Source organism: Hypanus sabinus, chromosome 8 (genome assembly GCF_030144855.1).
Source record: "Hypanus sabinus isolate sHypSab1 chromosome 8, sHypSab1.hap1, whole genome shotgun sequence".
In the NCBI taxonomy this organism is placed as follows: domain Eukaryota; kingdom Metazoa; phylum Chordata; class Chondrichthyes; order Myliobatiformes; family Dasyatidae; genus Hypanus; species Hypanus sabinus.
The window spans coordinates 169157754-169179841 of record NC_082713.1 but is presented as its reverse complement, the minus strand read 5'-3'; the positions used below and the strand labels follow the sequence as shown (position 1 = coordinate 169179841).

At 45.9% G+C, this 22088-nt stretch overlaps 1 protein-coding gene across 1 annotated transcript in view; it reads right to left on the bottom strand.

The window, feature by feature from the left end:
- pah (phenylalanine hydroxylase) overlaps positions 1-2627 on the bottom strand; it is a 63737-nt gene extending 61110 nt beyond the window's left edge. The window contains exon 1 of the mRNA XM_059978512.1: positions 2589-2627. Within this exon, the coding sequence (XP_059834495.1) occupies positions 2589-2627 (39 nt within the window). The remainder of the gene's footprint in view (positions 1-2588) is intronic.
- Positions 2628-22088: the final 19461 nt, after the last annotated feature.

The window sequence follows — 22088 nt, the reverse complement described above, 5'->3', positions numbered from 1 at the left end:
GCCACCTCTCATCCTCACTTTGCTTCAAAGAGAAGATCAACTTATCTTCATAAGACATGCTCTCTAACCCAGGCAGCAGCCTAGCAAGTCTCCTCTGCATCCTCTCTAAAGCTTCCACATAATTTCTATAATGATGCAACCAGATCTGAATATCCCAATACCCAAACGTGGTCTAACCGGGGCTTTATAGAGCTGTAACACTATCACATGGATCTTGAATGCAATCCTCCAACTAATGAAGGCAAACACACCCTACGCCTTAACAACCCCATCACCCTTCATAGCATTGTTGGGGGATCGATAGGTGTGCGCCTCAAATCAGAGGAATAATTGTAAATAGTTAAAGAGAAGCAGGTTTTAAGATGCAGGGTAAGGGAGAATGGCGGGACTATCTGGAATTGCGTTCCAGGCAGGAGATAGTAGATGATAAAGGTGTGAGGGAGGTTATGATAGAAGTGAAAAAAAAAGGAATTGGTCTGAATATGTAAATAGATGAAATGAAATTGGATAAATCTGAAACAAAAAGTCGTGGAGACTGATTGTCTGAAGTTGAGCCCCAGAGATTTTCTCTTCTCCCCCCTTCTATCAGATTCAAAAGCTGAAAGCACATACCATCATGCTCAAGCACAGATTTAACCCGCTGTTGAATGATTCCCTAGTTAGTACAATAAGTCAGACTCGTTTCCAAAAAGCCTTGGACAGAAACAATATAACTGGAGACATGACCAGACATTGAAGAGCCTCGCAGAAGCAGCCTTCTTAAACATCTGTAACAGCAAGTGAATTCAATCCTGCAATTGATTCATCAGCTTTGAGAGCTGGAGAGCAACCAGAAGCAAGAGTAAAGCCACCCCCAGGGATTCTGGCACCCACTCATGACATGTTCCCTCAAATTTGTAATGACCAGTGTGCGCAACAATCTTGTGCCGTACAACTTTTTTATTTTGCCCAGTGACAACAACATCACTAAAAACTGTGTAAATAAGCCTGTTCTAAAATCTGCAGATAAATCATCGCAAACTCCACATTATCAATACAATCCACATCAGAAACCGGAAAAAGAAATGTGATTGCATATGATCGTGAAGTATACTTACCATGCCAATGAGGTAGAGGATGACAACCTTTAGTTTAAATTCCTTTGTGCACTAATAGCAAAAGATGTGGGCACACACCTTAGAGGAAAGATTGTTCTGCAGTAGCACACACTGCTGAACACAAATCATGGCTTGATCAAGCACAACTGGGTCACTAGTTAAGGGTGAAAACCCAAAGACTCCAGGTTAATTACTGATGATGAGTTCAGAGCATTGTGAGATGTATTCTTCAAATCACTTGTATTACCTCAATGCACTGCTGTAATGTGTGGACGGCATGCAAAACAAAGCTTTTCACTGTACCTTGGTACATGTGACATTAATAAACTAGTTCACTGGTTCAAACCCTGGTTCCCTACAATTTCACTGGATTTCATTGAAACAGAGTTGGATGCCATGACCAGATCTGAACGGTGGTGAGATAGAAAATTAAAGTAATGTTTGGCTAGAATTTGTAGTATATTTGTGGAATAAACAATAGCAAAGTAGTCACCCAATCTGCTGATTCAGATCATCTTATCATAGGCACAAGAGATTCAGCAGATGCTGGAAATCCAAAGTAACACACACAAAATGCTGAAGGAACTTGGAAGGTCAGGCAACATCTATGGAGGGGATTGAAGAGTTTTGGGCCGAGACCCTTCTGCAGGACTGGAAAGAAAGGGGAAGAAGCCAGAATAAGATGGTGGGGGAGGGTGAGGGGTAGCTGGCAGGTGAGACCAGGTGAGGGGGAAGGTGGGTGGCTGGAGGGGGAGATAATATAAGAACATGATAACTGGAAGAGGTAAAGGGCTGAAGAAGAAGGAATCTGACTGGAGAAGTGAATAGTCGATGGGAAGAAGGGATTGAGGAGGATAACCAGAGGGAGGTGATGAGCAAAAGTAGGGTCTTTGGTTATGCTGGCTGATTTACTGAGGCAGAAAGAAGTGTAGACAAAGTTCATAGAGGGGAGGACTCTGTGTGTGTGTGTGTGTGTGTGTGTGTGTGTGTGTGTCTGAGTGTGTGTGTGTGTGTGTGTGTGTGTGAGTGTGTGTGTGTGCGTGTCTGAGTGTGTGTGTGTGTGTGTGTGTGTGAGTGTGTGTGTGTGAGTGTGTGTGTGTGTGTGTGTGTGAGTGTGTGTGTGTGTGTGTGTCTCTGAGTGTGTGTGTGTGTGTGTGTGTGTGTGTGTGTGTGTGTGTGTGTGTGAGTGTGTGTGTGTGCGTGTCTGTGTGTGTGTGTGTGTGTGTGTGTGTGAGTGTGTGTGTGTGTGAGTGTGTGTGTGTGTGTGTGTGTGTCTGAGTGTGTGTGTGTGTGTGTGTGTGTGTGTGTGTGCATGTGTGAGTGTATGCGCATGTTTACATCTGTGTGTATTTTGAAGTGTGTGGGTATTTATGTGTGTATGTAAGTCTGTGTTTGTAGAGGAATGAGTGATGAGATAAGGTGGAAAAGAGCAGAAGTGCCCACTTCTTTTCAGTTTCCTATTCCTGCTCGAGTCACCCGTTGGATAATTACCTTACCACTCTCTCCATCCTTCAGGAATGCTGCATCCATTGTCCACTTCTGGCTGCTTTAGTTGCCTAGTTGCTTGGTGTTGGAGCTGTCGTCACAAGAATTATTTCTGCTCTCCGGTGTGCTGTCCTCTCTCCTGCAGCCCTGGTCTCAGTCAATGGCTTGGTCAGGAATATTTAGCCTTGCTCCACATTGGGATATTTAATGAAGCCTGTAGACACGCCCCCTTCTGTGTGATTGATAGGTCAATACCCTCTGCAAACCACCGCTCTGAATCCAAAATCTCCCTTCGTGTACCCTAATTCTGCCAGCACTTTGATTGCTCATTATAATGTGACGCTATACACTATTTCTTCTAAAATACTTCTAATCCTTATTTGTAAAATAATAGGTTCATATTGACAAAATTCTTTCAACAGGTCACTGACTCTAGCTCTCTGGCCAACATAGCCTTCATTTTAACATTTCTGTTCAATAATACACATTAACAAAAAAAAACCTGGTTATCTGGAAAAACAGATCTACAATTCCTTGAAAGTGGCGTCACAGGTACGTAAGGTCATGAAGAGAGCTTTTGCCACATTGTAAACAAGATATTCTGCAAATGCTGGAAATCCAGAATTGGAGGAACTCAGCAAGTCAGGCAGCATATCTATAGAGAGGAATAAACAGTCATCGTTTTGAGTTGAAACCCTTCATCTGGGCTGAAAAGGAACTAGAATCAGATTAATATCACTGACATATTTGTGATATTTGTGGCTTTGTGACAGCAGTACATTACAATACATAACAGTAAAACTAAAAATTACAATAAGTACATATAAAAATTAAATTAAATTAAATAAGTAGTGCAAAAAGGAAGAGAAAAATATCGAGGTAGTTCAGAAATCTATTCAGATTCTATTCAGAATTATTCAGAAATTCTATTCTGAATTCAGAAATCTGATGCCAGAGAGGAAGAAGCTGTTCCTGAATCGTTGAGTGTGTGTCTTCAGGCTCCAATTCTTCCTCCTTGATGGTAACTATGGGAAGAGGACATGTCCTGGGTGATGGGGGTCCTTGATGATTGATGTCACCTCTTTGAGCCGCCGCCTTTTGAAGATTGCTGGGGAGACGAGTGGCCATGATGGAGCTGGCAGACCTTACCACTTTCTGCAGCTTTTTCTGATACTGCGCAGTGCCCCTCCCCATACAGACTACTCTCCATGGTACATCTGTAGATATTTGTATTGTCTTTGGTGACATACCAATTTTATGTCCTCAGATTCCATATGAAGTATGACCACAGTTGTGCCTTCTTTGTAATTGCATTAATACGCTGTGCTCAGGATAGATCCTCAGAGATGTTGACACAGGAACTTGAAACTGCTCACCCTTTTCACTTCTGATCCTTTGAAGACTGGTGTGTTTTCCCTTGACTTCCCCTTCCTGAAGTCCACAACTAATTCTTTGGTCTTACTGACGATGGGTGCAAGGTTGTTGCTGCAACACCACTCATTCAGCTGATCAACCTCGCTCTGTATGCCTCCTCATTACCATTTGAAATTCTGCTAACAATCATGTCATTGCCAAATTTATAGGTAACACTTCGGCTGTGGCTAGCCACACAGTCCAGGTGTAGAGAGGTTAGAGCAGTGGACTAAGCATGTGGACTAGGCATGTATCCAGTGTTGATCGTCAGCAAGCAGGAGGTATTGTTTCTAATCTGCACAGACTGTGGTCTCCAGGTGAGAAAGTCAAGGATGAGTTGCAGAGGGAGGTACAGACACCCGGGTTTTGGAGCTTGTTGATTAGAACTGAGGATAGGATTGAGCTTGACATAGGTATGGCCGTTGACCAGGTGATCTAAGGTCAAGTGGAGAGCCTGTCAGATTGCATATGCTGTAGCAACAAGTCCAGATTCTTGTCGCAAGCCCGGCTGCGAAAGGAGGACGGTTGGGTGTGGAGTTAGCAATCCCATCTCATAAAAACAAAGGCCAAAGAAAAGTTCCAAAGACCTCATCTCTGAGAAAGGAAAGATCTTCAAACATGGGCTACACCTGGGGACAACTTGAAAGAGTGCTCGGGCAAGCTGTTGTCAGCAGCCTGTGCCCCAGTAAGGATGATGAGCTTAAATAAATAAGTAAGTAACAATGTCATTGGCTGTAGGGCCTGTAATGTTCTATGCTCTATGTATGCTTTATGTCCAATGTTCAATTTGTTTTGTTGCACTTGGGTGAGGTGGGCAATAGCAGACGAAACTTGAATCAAATTCACATTTGTGGCAGGCAGGGCTTGAATGCTATCACCTCTTATACAGCAAAATCAAGCGATGTAGGCAGAAACAGGGCTTCACCTCCAGGTGAGCTCAATGCTCGCTTTGATCATCAAAGCGTGGAGGAACCATGACAAACTCACACATCCCCAATGATCCTATGATTTCAGTCTCTAAGGCCAACGTGAGCATATCCTTCAGGAAGGTGAACCCACAGAAATCGTCTGCCCCAGAGGGTGCACATAGCTAAGAAGGACCTGTGCTGGTCAACTGGCTGGAGATCTTTAACCTCTCGCTTCGTCATTCTGAGGTACCCACATGCTTCAAGCAGGCTTCAATTATACCAGTGCCTAGGAAGAATATGGTAACTGACCTCAATGACTATTGACCAGTAGCACTTACATCCAGACTGATGAAATAATTTGAGAGGTTGGTGATGAAACATTCTAACTCCTGTCTCATAAGTGACTTGGTCTGCTCCAATTCGGCTACCAAAGCAACAGGTCCACAGCAGATGCCAACTCAATGGCTCCTATCAGAATCCCCATTCTCCAGCCCTGTACCTCTTTCACCAATCAACATCCCAGCTCGTTACTACATCCCTCCCCCTCCCAGTTTCACCTATTACTTTGTTCTTGATATTTATTGCTAATTCATTTACCTTTATTATTTATTTTTGTATTTGTGCAGTTTGTTGTCTTTTGCACACTGATTGAATGCCCAGTTGGTGCAGTCTTTCACTGATTCTATTATGGTTATTATTCTATTATGGATTTATTGAGTATGCCTACTACAAAATGAATCTCAGGGCTGTATATGGTGACATATATGCACTTTGATAATAAATTTACTTTGAACTTATTTCTGGATTCTTACCTCACAGTATCCACAAACTAACACCACACATACCCACAGAGGGTAGGGTTACATCAGAATTCTCTGGACAAAGTTAATGTGAGCAAACAGTGAGCTAAATGATGATGAGATAAATGGTAAATGTTGTTCTGTAAAAATGCAGTTATCCAGATTGTTCAAGGGCACTTTGAGAGAAATGTTTGATTTTTAACCACATGATTGGGTGGATCAGCCTGCCAGCCGCTGAGTAGTTAGAGGTCATTGTGCAGAAACTCTGGGTAAAGTTTGGCTCAAGTTACCCATAGGGTGAAGTTCAAATCTCTCACAACTTTGCTTAGGGAGGGAGACTGCAGAACTGGAGATGATAAGGCCCAGGAAATTAACAGCATGTGAGGAGCCCATTGACTCATGAGGGAAGTACTCGTCCCGGAGAGGCTGGGGAGATATCTGACCAAATCCATTTGATATGACTGTGTTTTCAGAAGTCAGGGAATGGAATAAGCTGCCAGAGGAAGCGGTTCAGATTCAGATTCAGATTTATTTATCACATGTATGTCAAAACACACAGTGAAAAGTGTTGTTTGCCTTAATAGTCACCACAGCCGAAGGAGGTGCTGGGGGCAGCCCGCAAGTGTTGCTGACTATTCAGGCGCCAGCGTAACGTTCCCATCGTGCTCACTGGAACAGAATCAGGATCAGGTTTCTATCAGCATATGTCATGAAATTTGTTGTTATGCAGCAGCAGTATAATACAATGCATACTAATAAAACCGTGAATAATTAAAACTGAAGTATATGTCTGTGTAGTAATGCAAAAAAAAGTAGTGAAGGACTGTTCATGGGTTCAGTGTCCGTTCAGAAATCAAATGGCTGAGGGGAAAGCGCTGTTCTGAACCATTAAGTGTGTGTCTTTAGACTCCTGTACCTCCTCTCTGCTGGTGGCAGTGAGAAGAGGGCACATCCTGGATGGTGAGGATCCTTAACAATGGATGCCTCCTTTTTGAGGCATCTCTCCTTGAAGATGTCCAGGTTGCTGCAGGGCCTAGTGCCCATGATGGAGCTGACTGAGATTCCAACTTCCTGCAACTTATATTGATCCTGTGCAACAACACAGAGCACAACAAAATCTACCAACAACGAGCACTAGGCAATAGTAAAGCAGGCCTCTTTCCTCCCACCCACCAACATGGAGAGTCCTCCAACACCAGACAGGCCTCCAGGCCTTGGCCATTGGACTACTGTCAGAATACTGATCAACCTTCAGGCTTGATCTTCAGTATCAACCTCTTGACTAGCTGATAATGTGACCCTGAACTCCATGTCTAAAAGTCTGATCTCTCTGGCTGACTGGTCATCACATCTCCTGGTGCCCTCAGCTTGCAGAGGCATTCAAACATAAAGTTCAAGTTCAAATTTGATTATCATTCAGATGTACATGAATGACCATGAAAACAGCCAAACAAAACAATGGAGCCAAGGTGCAAAACACAGTACCGACAGTCACACACAAACAACAGCACGTATGAGATAGCAGAAGATTACAGTCACACATAAAAAAAATAGTACAAGTCCCTCGTGAATATTGCAGCAGTCTGACGTCAAACACAATACTTCTGCTTCTGGAAGTAGCACTGACTTCAGAATGGACGCCACACCACACGGTATCTGGTAGAGAGAAACAAGTCCGACCCTCCCTCCTGAGCGGCTGCAAACAGAAAACGCTGCAGTCTTAGGGCGAGACCCCTCTACAACCGAGGTCATGCAGCTCTCCCAGTTTTTGCCAATAAACCAATGAATCGAACCTGCACCGTTCAAAGGTACATTTAACGTCAGAGAAATGTATACAATATACATCCTGAAATGCTTTCTCTTCACAACCACCCAGGAAAACAGAGGAGTGCCCCAAAGAGTAATGAGAGTGAAATGTGAGAAACCCCAAAGTCCTCACACAACCAGACATCTTCCGTCTCCAACGACACATAGATCTTCTGCAGAGGTACCGACCTCCAATCCCACCCCCCCCCCCCCCATCTCCAAGCCGAACTCTCAGGTCAAGCCTTTGGCGTGCTGAACAACGGCCATTCATGAAACTCCGAGAGCGAGTCCCATTCCCGCAAAGAACCGTAGTCAGCGTGTAACTCCAGGTCAGGGTCTTCAAAAGAACCCTGGAGGGAAAAGTAGAGATAGTAAAGATGAAAACAGAGCTGTTTCTGAAGATTCAAGCAAAGGAGTTTCTGTTAGGCGCTATTAATCTTCTTAAGCTCCACACCTAACAATAACATTAACAATACCCATCTGGGACTTGTGGTCACAAGAAAAGTGATTAGGAGAAGTGGTGGAGGTGGATACGACAGGGTCTTTTAAGAGATTCCTGGACAGGTACATGAAGCTTAGAAAAATTGAGGGCTATGGGTAACCCTGGATAATTTTTAAAGTAAGTACATGTTTGGCACAGCATCATGGGCTGAAGGGCCTGTAGGTTTTCTATGCTTCTATGATCACTCACAGTTAGACCGCACACCTCTGACGCGGGCAGCAGCATGATCTTCACCAAATCCAGCTCCTGCAAATGAGCAACTCGCCGACAGGGTAGATCTGCCATAATTCATGCTCTTGATGTCCAGCAGGGTCCTGTGATCATAACAAAGACGTTTTAAAAAGACAATAACACCTTTGGATGGCCCCATAACAGCCATTGCATCCAAACATGTTGACATCTTACCAGAAAGTATGTTAGGCCAACCCTCTAACCGTTCCCTCCTACACAACTCATAACTCTCAAATTTCTATCATCCATGTGCCTCTTAAGAGTCTCGTCAATGTCCATAATGTATCAGCTTCTGCCACCACCCCTGGCCGTGCTTTACACACACAGACCACTCTCTGTGTAAAGACATCTCCAATAAACCTTCCACTACTTACCTTAAAAGGGTGTCCTCTGGTCTCAGCCATGCCGTTCAGAGAAAAAGTTCTCTTGATCTACATCTCTTATAATCTTGTACACCTTTATAAAGTCACCTCATCTTTGTTCATTCCAAGGAGAAAAGCCCTGGCTCGCTCAACCTCTCCTCATAAGACACGCTCTCTAATTCAGGCAGCATCCTGGAAAATCTCCTCTGCACCCTCTCTAATCCAGGCAACATCCTGGTGAATCTCCTCTGCACCCTCTCTAATCCAGGCAACATCCTGGTGAATCTCCTCTGCACACTCTCTAATCCAGGCAGCATCCTGGAAAATCTCCTCTGCACCCTCTCTAATCCAGACAGCATCCTGGTGAATCTCCTCTGCACCCTCTCTAATCCAGGCAACATCCTGGTGAATCTCCTCTGCACCCTCTCTAATCCAGACAGCATCCTGGTGAATCTCCTCTGCACCCTCTCTAATCCAGGCAGCATCCTGGTGAATCTCCTCTGCACCCTCTCTAATCCAGTCAGCATCCTGGTGAATCTCCTCTGCACCCTCTCTAATCCAGTCAGCATCCTGGTAAATCTCCTCTGCACCCTCTCTAATCCAGGCCGCATCCTGGTGAATCTCCTCTGCACCCTCTCTAATCCAGTCAGCATCCTGGTGAATCTCCTCTGCACCCTCTCTAATCCAGGCAACATCCTGGTAAATCTCCTCTGCACACTCTCTAATCCAGGCAGCATCCTGGTGAATCTCCTCTGCACCCTCTCTAATCCAGGCAGCATCCTGGTGAATCTCCTCTGCACCCTCTCTAATCCAGGCAGCATCCTGGTGAATCTCCTCTGCACCCTCTCTAATCCAGGCAGCATCCTGGTGAATCTCCTCTGCACCCTCTCTAATCCAGGCAGCATCCTGGTGAATCTCCTCTGCACCCTCTCTAATCCAGGCAGCATCCTGGTGAATCTCCTCTGCACCCTCTCTAATCCAGGCAGCATCCTGGTGAATCTCCTCTGCACCCTCTCTAATCCAGGCAGCATCCTGGTGAATCTCCTCTGCACTCACTCTAATCCAGACAGCATCCTGGTGAATCTCCTCTGCACCCTCTCTAATCCAGTCAGCATCCTGGTAAATCTCCTCTGCACCCTCTCTAATCCAGGCAACATCCTGGTGAATCTCCTCTGCACCCTCTCTAATCCAGGCAACATCCTGGTAAATCTCCTCTGCACCCTCTCTAATCCAGGCAGCATCCTGGTAAATCTCCTCTGCAGCCTCTCTAATCCAGGCAGCATCCTGGTGAATCTCCTCTGCACCCTCTCTAATCCAGGCAGCATCCTGGTGAATCTCCTCTGCACCCTCTCTAATCCAGGCAGCATCCTGGTGAATCTCCTCTGCACCCTCTCTAATCCAGGCCGCATCCTGGTGAATCTCCTCTGCACTCACTCTAATCCAGACAGCATCCTGGTGAATCTCCTCTGCACCCTCTCTAATCCAGTCAGCATCCTGGTAAATCTCCTCTGCACCCTCTCTAATCCAGGCAACATCCTGGTGAATCTCCTCTGCACCCTCTCTAATCCAGGCAACATCCTGGTGAATCTCCTCTGCACCCTCTCTAATCCAGGCAGCATCCTGGTGAATCTCCTCTGCACCCTCTCTAATCCAGGCAGCATCCTGGTGAATCTCCTCTGCACCCTCTCTAATCCAGGCAGCATCCTGGTGAATCTCCTCTGCACCCTCTCTAATCCAGGCAGCATCCTGGTGAATCTCCTCTGCACTCACTCTAATCCAGACAGCATCCTGGTGAATCTCCTCTGCACCCTCTCTAATCCAGTCAGCATCCTGGTAAATCTCCTCTGCACCCTCTCTAATCCAGGCAACATCCTGGTGAATCTCCTCTGCAGCCTCTCTAATCCAGGCAGCATCCTGGTGAATCTCCTCTGCACTCACTCTAATCCAGTCAGCATCCTGGTAAATCTCCTCTGCACCCTCTCTAATCCAGGCAGCATCCTGGTGAATCTCCTCTGCACCCTCTCTAATCCAGGCAGCATCCTGGTGAATCTCCTCTGCACCCTCTCTAATCCAGGCAGCATCCTGGTGAATCTCCTCTGCACCCTCTCTAATCCAGGCAGCATCCTGGTGAATCTCCTCTGCACCCTCTCTAATCCAGGCAGCATCCTGGTGAATCTCCTCTGCACCCTCTCTAATCCAGGCAGCATCCTGGTGAATCTCCTCTGCACTCACTCTAATCCAGACAGCATCCTGGTGAATCTCCTCTGCACCCTCTCTAATCCAGTCAGCATCCTGGTAAATCTCCTCTGCACCCTCTCTAATCCAGGCAACATCCTGGTGAATCTCCTCTGCACCCTCTCTAATCCAGGCAACATCCTGGTAAATCTCCTCTGCACCCTCTCTAATCCAGGCAGCATCCTGGTAAATCTCCTCTGCAGCCTCTCTAATCCAGGCAGCATCCTGGTGAATCTCCTCTGCACCCTCTCTAATCCAGGCAGCATCCTGGTGAATCTCCTCTGCACCCTCTCTAATCCAGGCAGCATCCTGGTGAATCTCCTCTGCACCCTCTCTAATCCAGGCCGCATCCTGGTGAATCTCCTCTGCACTCACTCTAATCCAGACAGCATCCTGGTGAATCTCCTCTGCACCCTCTCTAATCCAGTCAGCATCCTGGTAAATCTCCTCTGCACCCTCTCTAATCCAGGCAACATCCTGGTGAATCTCCTCTGCACCCTCTCTAATCCAGGCAACATCCTGGTGAATCTCCTCTGCACCCTCTCTAATCCAGGCAGCATCCTGGTGAATCTCCTCTGCACCCTCTCTAATCCAGGCAGCATCCTGGTGAATCTCCTCTGCACCCTCTCTAATCCAGGCAGCATCCTGGTGAATCTCCTCTGCACCCTCTCTAATCCAGGCAGCATCCTGGTGAATCTCCTCTGCACTCACTCTAATCCAGACAGCATCCTGGTGAATCTCCTCTGCACCCTCTCTAATCCAGTCAGCATCCTGGTAAATCTCCTCTGCACCCTCTCTAATCCAGGCAACATCCTGGTGAATCTCCTCTGCAGCCTCTCTAATCCAGGCAGCATCCTGGTGAATCTCCTCTGCACTCACTCTAATCCAGTCAGCATCCTGGTAAATCTCCTCTGCACCCTCTCTAATCCAGGCAGCATCCTGGTAAATCTCCTCTGCACCCTCTCTAATCCAGGCAGCATCCTGGTAAATCTCCTCTGCAGCCTCTCTAAAGCTTCCACATCCTTCCTATAAAGTGGCAGCCAGAACTGTACATAATACTTCAAGTTCAGAGATGAAAAGTTCAAGAACTCATTTACAATCATACTATTCGAATGCAGGGACCTTTCTTAGGAAGCAGCGAGGGACAGGGAAAGAGAGGGAGCAGTGAGCAAGAGGCTGGTAGACAGTGCTGAACACCCATTTCCTTTCTGCTCTCACCTTGATGATTTCAATCTTTCTCAGTCCTTTGATCAGAGAGATTGGTGAGAAATGGAATTGATCATGGGCTTGCACCCCACCTCCAGGACTCTTAGCCTCAAGGCTGCACACCCCATGGGACAGCCTCAGAGACAGCAAACACCAGATCACTCAATCGGACAACCAGAACGTAGATCGCGGGCTCCAACAGTAACATTTGAAAGAAAAACAAGACTTGAAAGAAGTTAAAGAAGTAGTTTTGTGAACTGTTTGGAGGATGTTACATAGAAACATAGAAAAGCTACAGCACAATACAGGAACTTCAGCCCACAAAGCTGTGCTGAACATGATCTTACCTGGGGTTACCCATAGCCCTCTATTTTTCTCAGCTCCGTGTACCTGTCCAGGAGTCTCTTAAAATACCCTATCGTATCCGCCTCCACCACCGTCACAGGCAGCCCATTCCACACACTCACCACTCTCTGTGTAAAAAACTTACCCCTGATGTCTCCTCTGTACCTATTTTCAAGCACCTTAAAACTGTGCCCTGTCATGCTAGCCATTTCAGTCCTGGGAAAAAGCCTCTGACTATCCACAGGATCAATGCCTCTCATCATCTTATACACCTCTATCAGGTCACCTCTCATCCTCCGTCACTCCAAGCAGAAAGGCCGAGTTCACTCAACCTATTCTCATAAGGCATGCTCCCCAATCCAGGCAACAACCTTGTAAATCTCCTATGCACCCTTTCTATGATTTCCACATCCTTCCTGTAATAAGGTGACCAGAACTGGGCACAGTACTCCAAGTGGGGTCTGACCAGGGTCCTATATAGCTGTAACATTACCTCACAGCTCTTAAACTCAATCCCATGGTTGATGAAGGCCAATGCACCATATGCCTTCTTAACCACAGAGTCAACCTGCATAGCAGCTTTGAGTGTCCTGTGGACTTGGACCCCAAGATCTCTCTGATCCTCCACACTGCCATTAGTCTTACCATTAATACGATATTCTGCCATTTTTGACCTACCAAAATGAATGACTTCACACTTATCTGGGTGGAACTCTATCTGTCACTTCTCAGCCCAGTTTTGCATCCTATCAATGTCCCGCTGTAACCTCTGACAGCCCTCCGCACTTTCCACAACACCCCCAACCTTTGTGTCATCAGCAAACTTACTAACCCATCTTCATCATGCAGGTCATTTATAAAAATCACGAAGAGAAAGGGTCCCAGAACAGATCCCTGAGGCAGACCACTGGTCACTGACCTCCATGCAGAATATGACCCCTCTACAATCACTCTTTGCCTTCTGTGGGCAAGTCAGTTCTGGATCCACAAAGCAATGTCCCCTTGGATCCCATGCCTCTTTACTTTCTCAAAAAGCCTTGCATAGGGTACCTTATCAAATGCCTTGCTAATATCCATATACACTACATCTACTGCTCAATCTTCATCAATGTGTTTAGTCACATCCTCAAAAAATTCAATCAGGCTCATAAGGCATGACCTGTCTTTCACAAAGCCATGCTGACTATTCCTAATCATATTATGCCTCTTCAAATGTTCATAAATCCTGCCTCTCAGTATCTTCTCCATCAACTTACCAGCCACTGAAGTAAGACTCACTGGTCTACAATTTCCTGGGCTATCTCTACTCCCTTTCTTGAATAAGGGAATAGCATCTGCCACCCTCTAATCCTCCAGAACCTCTCCCATTTCCACTGGTGATGCAAAGATCATCACCAGAGGCTCTGTAATCTCCTCCCTCACCTCCCACAGTAGCCTGGGGTACCTCTTGTCCGGTTCCGGTGACTTAACCAACTTGATGCTTTCCAAAAGCTCCAGCACATCCTCTTTCTTAATATCTACATGCTCAAGCTTTTCAGTCTGCTGCAAGTCATCACTACAATCACCAAGATCCATTTTCATAGCGAATACTGAAGCAAAGTATTCATTAAGTATCTCTGCTGTCTCCTCTGGTTCCATACACACTTTTCCACTGTCACACTTGATTGGTCCTATTCTTTTATGTCTAATCCTCTTGCTCTTCACATACTTATAGAATGCCTTGGGGTTTTCCTTAATCCTGCTTGCCAAGGCCTTCTCATGGCCCCTTCCAGCTCTCCTAATTTCATTTTTAAGCTCCTTCCTGCTAGCCTTATAATCTTCTAGATCTCTATCCTTACCTAGTTTTTTGAACCTTTCGTAAGCTTTTCTTTTCTTCTTGACTAGATTTTCAACAGCCTTTGTACACCACGGTTCCTGTACCCTATCATCCTTTCCCTGTCTCATTGGAACGTACCTATGCAGAACACCACGCAAATATCCCCTGAACATTTGCCTGAGGATATCTGTTCCCAATACATGCTTCCAAATTCCTGCCTGATAGCCTCATTTTGCCCCTTACTCCAATTACTCCTAGACTTCCTGACTGGGAGACCTCAGTCAGTCTGGATCGGGAGCAGCATCTCCAACACCATCACACTGAGCATGGAGGCTATGGGTGCTCAGTCCACTGCTGTTCCCTCTGCTGACTCACGACTGTGCTGCAACACACAGCTCGAACCATACCATCAAGTTTGCCAATGACACGACTGTGGTGGGTCTCATCAGCAAGAACGACGAGTCAGCTTACAGAGCGGAGGTGCAGCGGCTAACGGATTGGTGCAGAGCCAACAACCTATATCTTAATGTGAACAAAACAGAAGAGATGGTAGTAGAGCAAACACAACAAAATCTGCAGATGCTGGAAATTCAAACAACAACACACACAAAATGCTGGTGGAACACAGCAGGCTAGGCAACATCTATAGGGAGAAGCACTGTTGATGTTTCGGGCCGAGACCCTGACGAAGTCCTGACGAAGGGTCTCGGCCCGAAACGTCGACAGTGCTTCTCCTTATAGATGCTGCCTGGCCTGCTGTGTTCCACCAGCATTTTGTGTGAGATGGTAGTTGACTTCAGGAGGACACGGAGTGACCACTCCCCACTGAACATTGACGGTTCCTCAGTAGAGATCGTAAAGAGCACCAGATTTCTTGGTATTCATCTGATGGAGAATCTCACCTGGTCCCCCAACAGCAGCTCCATAGCAAAGAAAGCCCAGCAGCGTCTCTACTTTCTGCGAAGGCTGAGGGGAGTCCATCTCCCACCCCCCATCCTCATCACATTCTACAGGGGTTTTATTGAGAAAATCCTGAGTAGCTGCGTCACTGCCTGGTTCGGAAATTGCACCATCTTGGATCACAAGACCCTGCAGCGGATAGTGAGGTCAGCTGAGAAGATCATCGGGGTCTCTCTTCCCTCCATCACGGACATTTACACTACATGCTGCATTCGCAAAGGAAACAGCATTATGAAGGACCCCATCCGCCCCTCATACAATCTCTTCTCTCTCCTGCCGTCTGGGAAAAGTCTCCGAAGCATTCTGGCTCTCATGACCAGACTATGTAACAGTTTCTTCCCTCAAGCTAATAGACTCAATACCCACAGCCTGGACTGACACCTTGCCCTATTGTCCTGTTTATTATTTATTGTAATGCCTTCACTGTTTTTGTGCACTTTACATAGTCCTGTGTAGGTCTGTAGTCTAGTGTAGCTTTCTCTGTGTTGTTTTTTAAGTAGTTCAGTCTAGTTTTTGTACCGTGTCATGTAACACCATGGTCCTGAAAAATGTCTCATTTTTACTATGTACCATACCAGCAGTTATGGTTGAAATGACAATAGAAGTAACTTGACTTGACTTTTCTATCTTGTCTGTTCCTATCCCTCTCCAATGCTATGGTAAAGGAGATGGAATTCTAATCACTGTCTTCAAAATGCCCTCCCACTGAGAGACCTGACACCTGACCAGGTTCATTTGCCAATACCAGATCAAGTACAGCCTCTCCTCTTGTAGGTTTACCTACATATTGTGTCAAGAAACCTTCCTGAATACACCTAATAAACTCCACCCCATCTAAACCCTTTGCTCTAGGGAGATGCCAATCAATATTTGGGAAATTAAAATCTCACACCACAACAACCCTGTTATTATTACTCCTTTCCAGAATCTGTTTCCCTATCTGCTCCTTGATGTCCCTGTTATTATTGGGTGGCCTATAAAAAACACCCAGTAGAGTTATTGACCCCTTCTTATTCCTAACCTCCACACACAGAGACTCCACAGAGACTCCGTAGACAATCCCTTCATGTCTTCCTCCTTTTCTGCAGCTGTGACACTATCTCTGGTCAACAGTGCCACACCCCCACCTCTTTTGCCTCCCTCCCTGTCCTTTCTGAAACATCTAAATCCCGGCACTTGAAGTAACCATTCCTGTCCCTGAGCCATCCAAGTCTCTGTAATGGGCACAACATCATAGCTCCAAGTACTGATCCACACTGTAAGCTCATCCACTTTGTTCACAACACTCCTTGCGTTGAAATAGACACATCTCAAGCCTTCGGTCTGAGCGCATCCATTCTCTATCACCTGCCTATCCTCCCTCTCGCACTGTCTCCAAGCTTTCTCTATTTGTGAGCCAACTGCCCCTGCCCCCATCTGTTCAGTTCAGTTCCCACCCCCCAGTAATTCTAGTTTAAACTCTTCCCAACAGCCTTAGCAAACCTCCCTGCCAGGATATTGGTTCCCCCTGGCATTCAAGTGCAACCTGTCCTTTATGAACAGGTCACTCCTGCCCCAAAAGAGGTCCCAATGAACCAGGAATCTGAATCCTTACTCCCTGCTCCAATTACTCAGCCATGCATTTATACTCCACCTCACTCTATTCCTATACTCACTGTCACGTGGCACAGGCAGTAATCCTGAGATTACTACCTTTGTGGTCCTGTTTCTCAACTTCCTTCCTAACTCCCTGTCGTCTTTTTTCAGAACTTCCTCCCTTTTCCTGCCTATGTTGTTGGTACCAATATGTACCACGACCTCTGGCTGTTCACCTTCCCACTTCAGGATATCTTGGACACGATCTGAAATTTCCCAGACCCTGACACCAGGGAGACAAACTACCATCCATGCTTCTTTCCTGCGTCCACAGAATTGCCCATCTGATCCCCTTATCAAGGATGTATCTTACCCTAACCATGGACTTTTTACTCTCCTCCCATCTGGTAGGCACTACAGAAGCCTCCGCTCCCACACCAGCAGGCACAGGAAGAGCTTCTTCCCTGAGGCTGTGACCCTGCTGAACCTCACATCACAGCACTAAGCAGTATTGCACCCATATTGTACTGTCTCAGTACTTTTATATTTGTGGGCTCTAGCACTTACTTTTTAGTTGCAATTATTTTGTAAATAACACTATCTTTGCAGTTCTGGTTAGATGCTAACGGCATTTCATTTGGCTTGGTATCTGTACTCGGCACAATGACAATAAAGTTGAATCTAATCAAATCTAACTATAGAGTCCCCTATCACTGCTGCCATCCTCTTCCTTTCCCTACCCTTCTGAACCACAGGGCCAGACTCTGCGTCAGAGGCACGACCACTACACCTTCCCCCAGGTAGGTTGCCCCCCCCCCAACAGAATTCAAACAGGAGTATTTATTGTTAAGGGGTACAGCCACAGGGGTAGTCTCTAGCATCTGACTCCTGCCCTTCCCTCTCCTGACTGTTACCCATTTATCTGTCTCCCGAGGCCCCAGTGTGACTACCTGCCTATAGTTGCTCTCTATCACCTCCTCACTCTCCCTGACCAGATGAAGGTCATCGAGCTGCATCTCCAGTTCCCTAACGTGGTCCCTAGGGAGCTGCAGCTTGACATACCTGGTGCAGATGTGGCCATCCAGGAGGCTGGGAGTCTCCCAGACCTCCCACATCTGACACCAAGCACAGAACACCAGCCTCACACACATACTTCCTGCCTGTATTCTACACAGGCAACCTACCATACCTTGACCCATTATCGCTGCAGCCCCATTAAGCCAAAGCCCTCCTATTCTGACTTCCTCTACTCTGTCACCGGCTCTGTAAAGCTGTCTCTCTTTTTAAATTTTTTAATTAATTTTTTTGAGTTTCTACAATGTGACAAAACAAAAAATACAGTAAAAAAAAGAGGTTTATACAGTGCAAAACAAATGTATCAAAAGTACAGTTCATAACAATTAAGAAAAGCCCCCGTAGAAGGATGGTATAAAGTGAGTTACCACCCCACCCTCCCACTACCCAACTCCAAGCCAACCTTACAAAGTGTAAAAAAGTTGATCAGAACTTTACCTCCACAGAGCTGTATTTATAAAAAGAAGGTATATTGCCTACTACCTAAGCTATAATATGTTTACACATTAAAAAAACATAAATCTTAACTGTAAGAAGCTGGAAGTAAGGGATTTAAATCCAAAAGTTAAAAAAGGGAGAAATGCACCCTTATTTTAAACAGGAATTATGAAAATATTAAAGGAAAGGTCCCCACACCTTTTGGAACTTTATGTCCAAGTTAAGAAGTGAATAATGAATCTTTTCAAGGTCTAAGCAGGACATAACGTCTCTGAGCCATTGAACATGAGTGGGTGGGGCAGCATCTCTCCACCTAAGAAGGACAGCACGTTTGGCCAAAAGAGAGGCAGAAGACAATGTACAACACTTAGTCGGAGTCAAATGCTTGTCAACTTCTCCGGAAGTATTGAAAAGAGCAATCAGTGGGTTAGGTTCCAAGTAGCAATTAAGTATATGAGATAAGGTTAAAAAAAAACTCACCAGAATTTCTCCAAGCTAGGTCAAGCCCAGTACATATGAATAAGAGAGGCCTCTCCCCCTTTACAGTTATCGCAACAGGGACTAATATCAGGACAGAACCGCGACAATTTAGTTTTAGACATATGAGCCCTGTGTACCACCTTGAACTGTAAAAGGCAGTGGCGAGCACATAGAGAAGTTGAATTTACTGACTTTAGAATTGAATCCCAAACCTCGTCGGACAAAGAAAAATTTAAATCGTGCTCCCAGGCAGTTTTAATTTTGTCAAAGGGGGCTTGTCTCAACATCGTTAACATATCTCAAATAGTAGAAATTAAACCTTTACCCAATGGATTCATACAAATAAAAATCCACAACATTTTTAACGGTTCCCTCAGGAAAGTTTGGTATTAAAGGGTTGATAAAATGTCTAATTTGGGGATATCTAAAGAAATGAATGTTAGGTAGGCCAAACTTTTCAGACAACAGTTCAAAAGTTGCAAAGCGCTCATCTATGAAAAGATCTTCAAAGCACCTAATGCCCTTTCTGTGCCAATCTAGAAATGTGAAATCCTGCATAAAAGGCTGAAAAAGATGATTGTGTAGAATAGGACTAGATAGAGAGAGAGAGAGAGAGAGAGAGAGAGAGAGAGAGAGAGAGAGAGAGAGAGAGAGAGAGAGAGAGAGAGAGAGAGAGAGAGAGAGAGAGAGACTGTGAAGCCCATTATGTTTTCTGAGCTGAGCCCATATTCTCAGTGTGTGTCTGATAACTGGATTAACAATTGGTTTATCCAAATGGCAGGGAAGGGCAGATCCAAGAAGCACGGAGACGGAGAGATTTTATTAGAGTTGAACTCCATTGTCACCCATATTGGGCAGTCAGACTGCTTATAAAAGTAAGACCAAAAGATAAGACAGTGTATGGTGTCTGCCCAGTAATATAAACAAAAATTGGGGAAGGCCATATCACCTTTTAAACTCTTCTCATAGCACCATCTTCTTACAGAACTAACCTGTTGGAGGACAAGAGCTGGAGGCCAGAGATGGCCAGTTCTGGGATTGGAGACCTGTATGAATCTATGTGTTTGAGGGAATGTGTGGGTAGGGTAGGGGAGAAGGGCTTGTTTTATTGTTATTGTTTGCGTTGTTTTGTTGAACACTTCTGGCGCCGGAATGCGTGGCGACGCTTGCGGGCTGCCCCCAGCACATACTTCATTGTGTTGGGTGTTAACGCAAACGATGCATTTCCCTATACGTTTCCGTGTATACGTGTCCAATGAATGTGAATCGGAATTCGTAATTACCACCCTGGACAGCTCCGAGAAGCTTGTAGTATTGCACCCCACCACTAGATGGCGGACATTTCACGTTAGAATGTCAGTGGGCGTCCTGAATCTTGAGAATTCTCCAATAAATGCTCGTAACGTTTATCGGTGCCGTAAATTAGTTCGGGAAGGCACAGTATTTATCTTGCATACGAAGGCACAGTGCACCTGTGTGTCCGCACCTGCCGCTCTCGAAAGTCGTGGTTGTAAAAGACAAACAGAAGCCAGCTCTGTGAAAACGGGGTAGTCCATAGCAACGCGTTCATTTCGTTTTATGGCTTCTTGCAGTTCTGACTGGGCATAAATTTTAAATTCCCCCTCTCTCTCCGTGCCAAACAGCTCTCCATCTCTCGCTCTCCAAACTGTACACAAGCTTAGTCAAACAAGTACTCTTGCCAAAAGGAGGCAAGTGTGATGGAGAGAATAAATCCATGGATTTATTGAGTGTCCGTGTGTGATGTGGACCCGCTTGACTTTGAAATTTGCTCAGGACACTTTCAAAACGACTTACACATAACAGCTGGAAGGAAACTTTAAATTCAATGGGAAGGGGGTGGGGTGCCTAACGCTGCGTTAAAGTGGGGGGATGATTAAGTGGTTAGAGTAGATGTTTCCCATAGTGTGGGTGTCTGGGACCAGAGGGTCCAGAATGACGTTGTTTTAGAACAGAGATGAGGAGGAATTTCTTTAGCCAGAAGGTGGTGAATCTGTGGAATTCGTTGTCACTGACGGCTGTGGAGACAAGTCATTGGGTATATTTCAAGCTGAGGTTCAGGGGTTCTTGATTAGTCGAGACAATCAAAAGTTACGGAGAGTAAGGCAGGAGAATGGGGTTGAGAGGGGTGATAAATCAGCCATGATGGAATGGCAGAGCAGACTCGATGGGACGAGTGGCCTAACTCGGCTATTATGTCTAATGGGTTGGAGGGCAATGGCTTCAAATTAACCCTCAAGCAATCAAAGTCGGGTCAGTTTTAATCAGGAACCCGGAAAGAGAATAGTTTCGTTCCTCGGCAGATTGAACTGAATTACTTAGACTGAACTGTCTCGAAATATAAAGCTGATGTTTGAAATCGGTGAGGCGGGAATCTAATCGTGAATAAACTTGGCTGCAATTTCAACAGCCAAATCTCTCGGAATGTACAGGGTTAAAGTTACTATATGTTGAAAGTGCCTGTCCCGTTCTCCTCGCTCCCTGTGCTTTGTTACTTGCCGTGTTTAAAACAAAACCTGTGGTGAAGCCCCCAGGGATCTGAGGGGCGGGGACGGGAGGGAGGGGGTGAGGCGGGTTTGAAGTGATATTTGTTGCAGGCTCCTCGCCCCCGGTCTGCGCGTCGCGGAGTCCAGGGAGCGAGGTGTCTCCGACCGCGGAAGACAATGGGACACGCGCCCGACACACACACACACACACACTCACACACACACACACACACACACACACACACACTCACTCTCTCTCTTTCACACACACTCACACACACACACACTCACACACACTCACACACACACACACTCACACACACACACACACACACTCACACACACACACACACACTCACTCTCTCTCTCTCTCACACACATATACACACACACTCACACACGCACACTCACACACACACACACACACACACTCACACACACACTCACACACACACACACACACACACACACACTCACTCTCTCTCTCTCTCACACACATACACACACACACACACACACACACACACTCACACACACTCACACACACACACACACACACACACACACACACTCACTCTCTCTCTCTCTCACACACATACACACACACACTCACACACGCACACTCACACAGACATACTACATACACACTCACTCACTCACTCTCTCTCTCCCCCCCACACACACACACACTCACACACATACATACACACACTCACTCTCTGTCTCTCTCTCTCTCTCACACACACACACACACTCTCATACACTCACACAGACACACATACATACACACTCACTCACTCTCATACACGTACTCTCATACACACTCACGTATACGCACACTCACAGACACA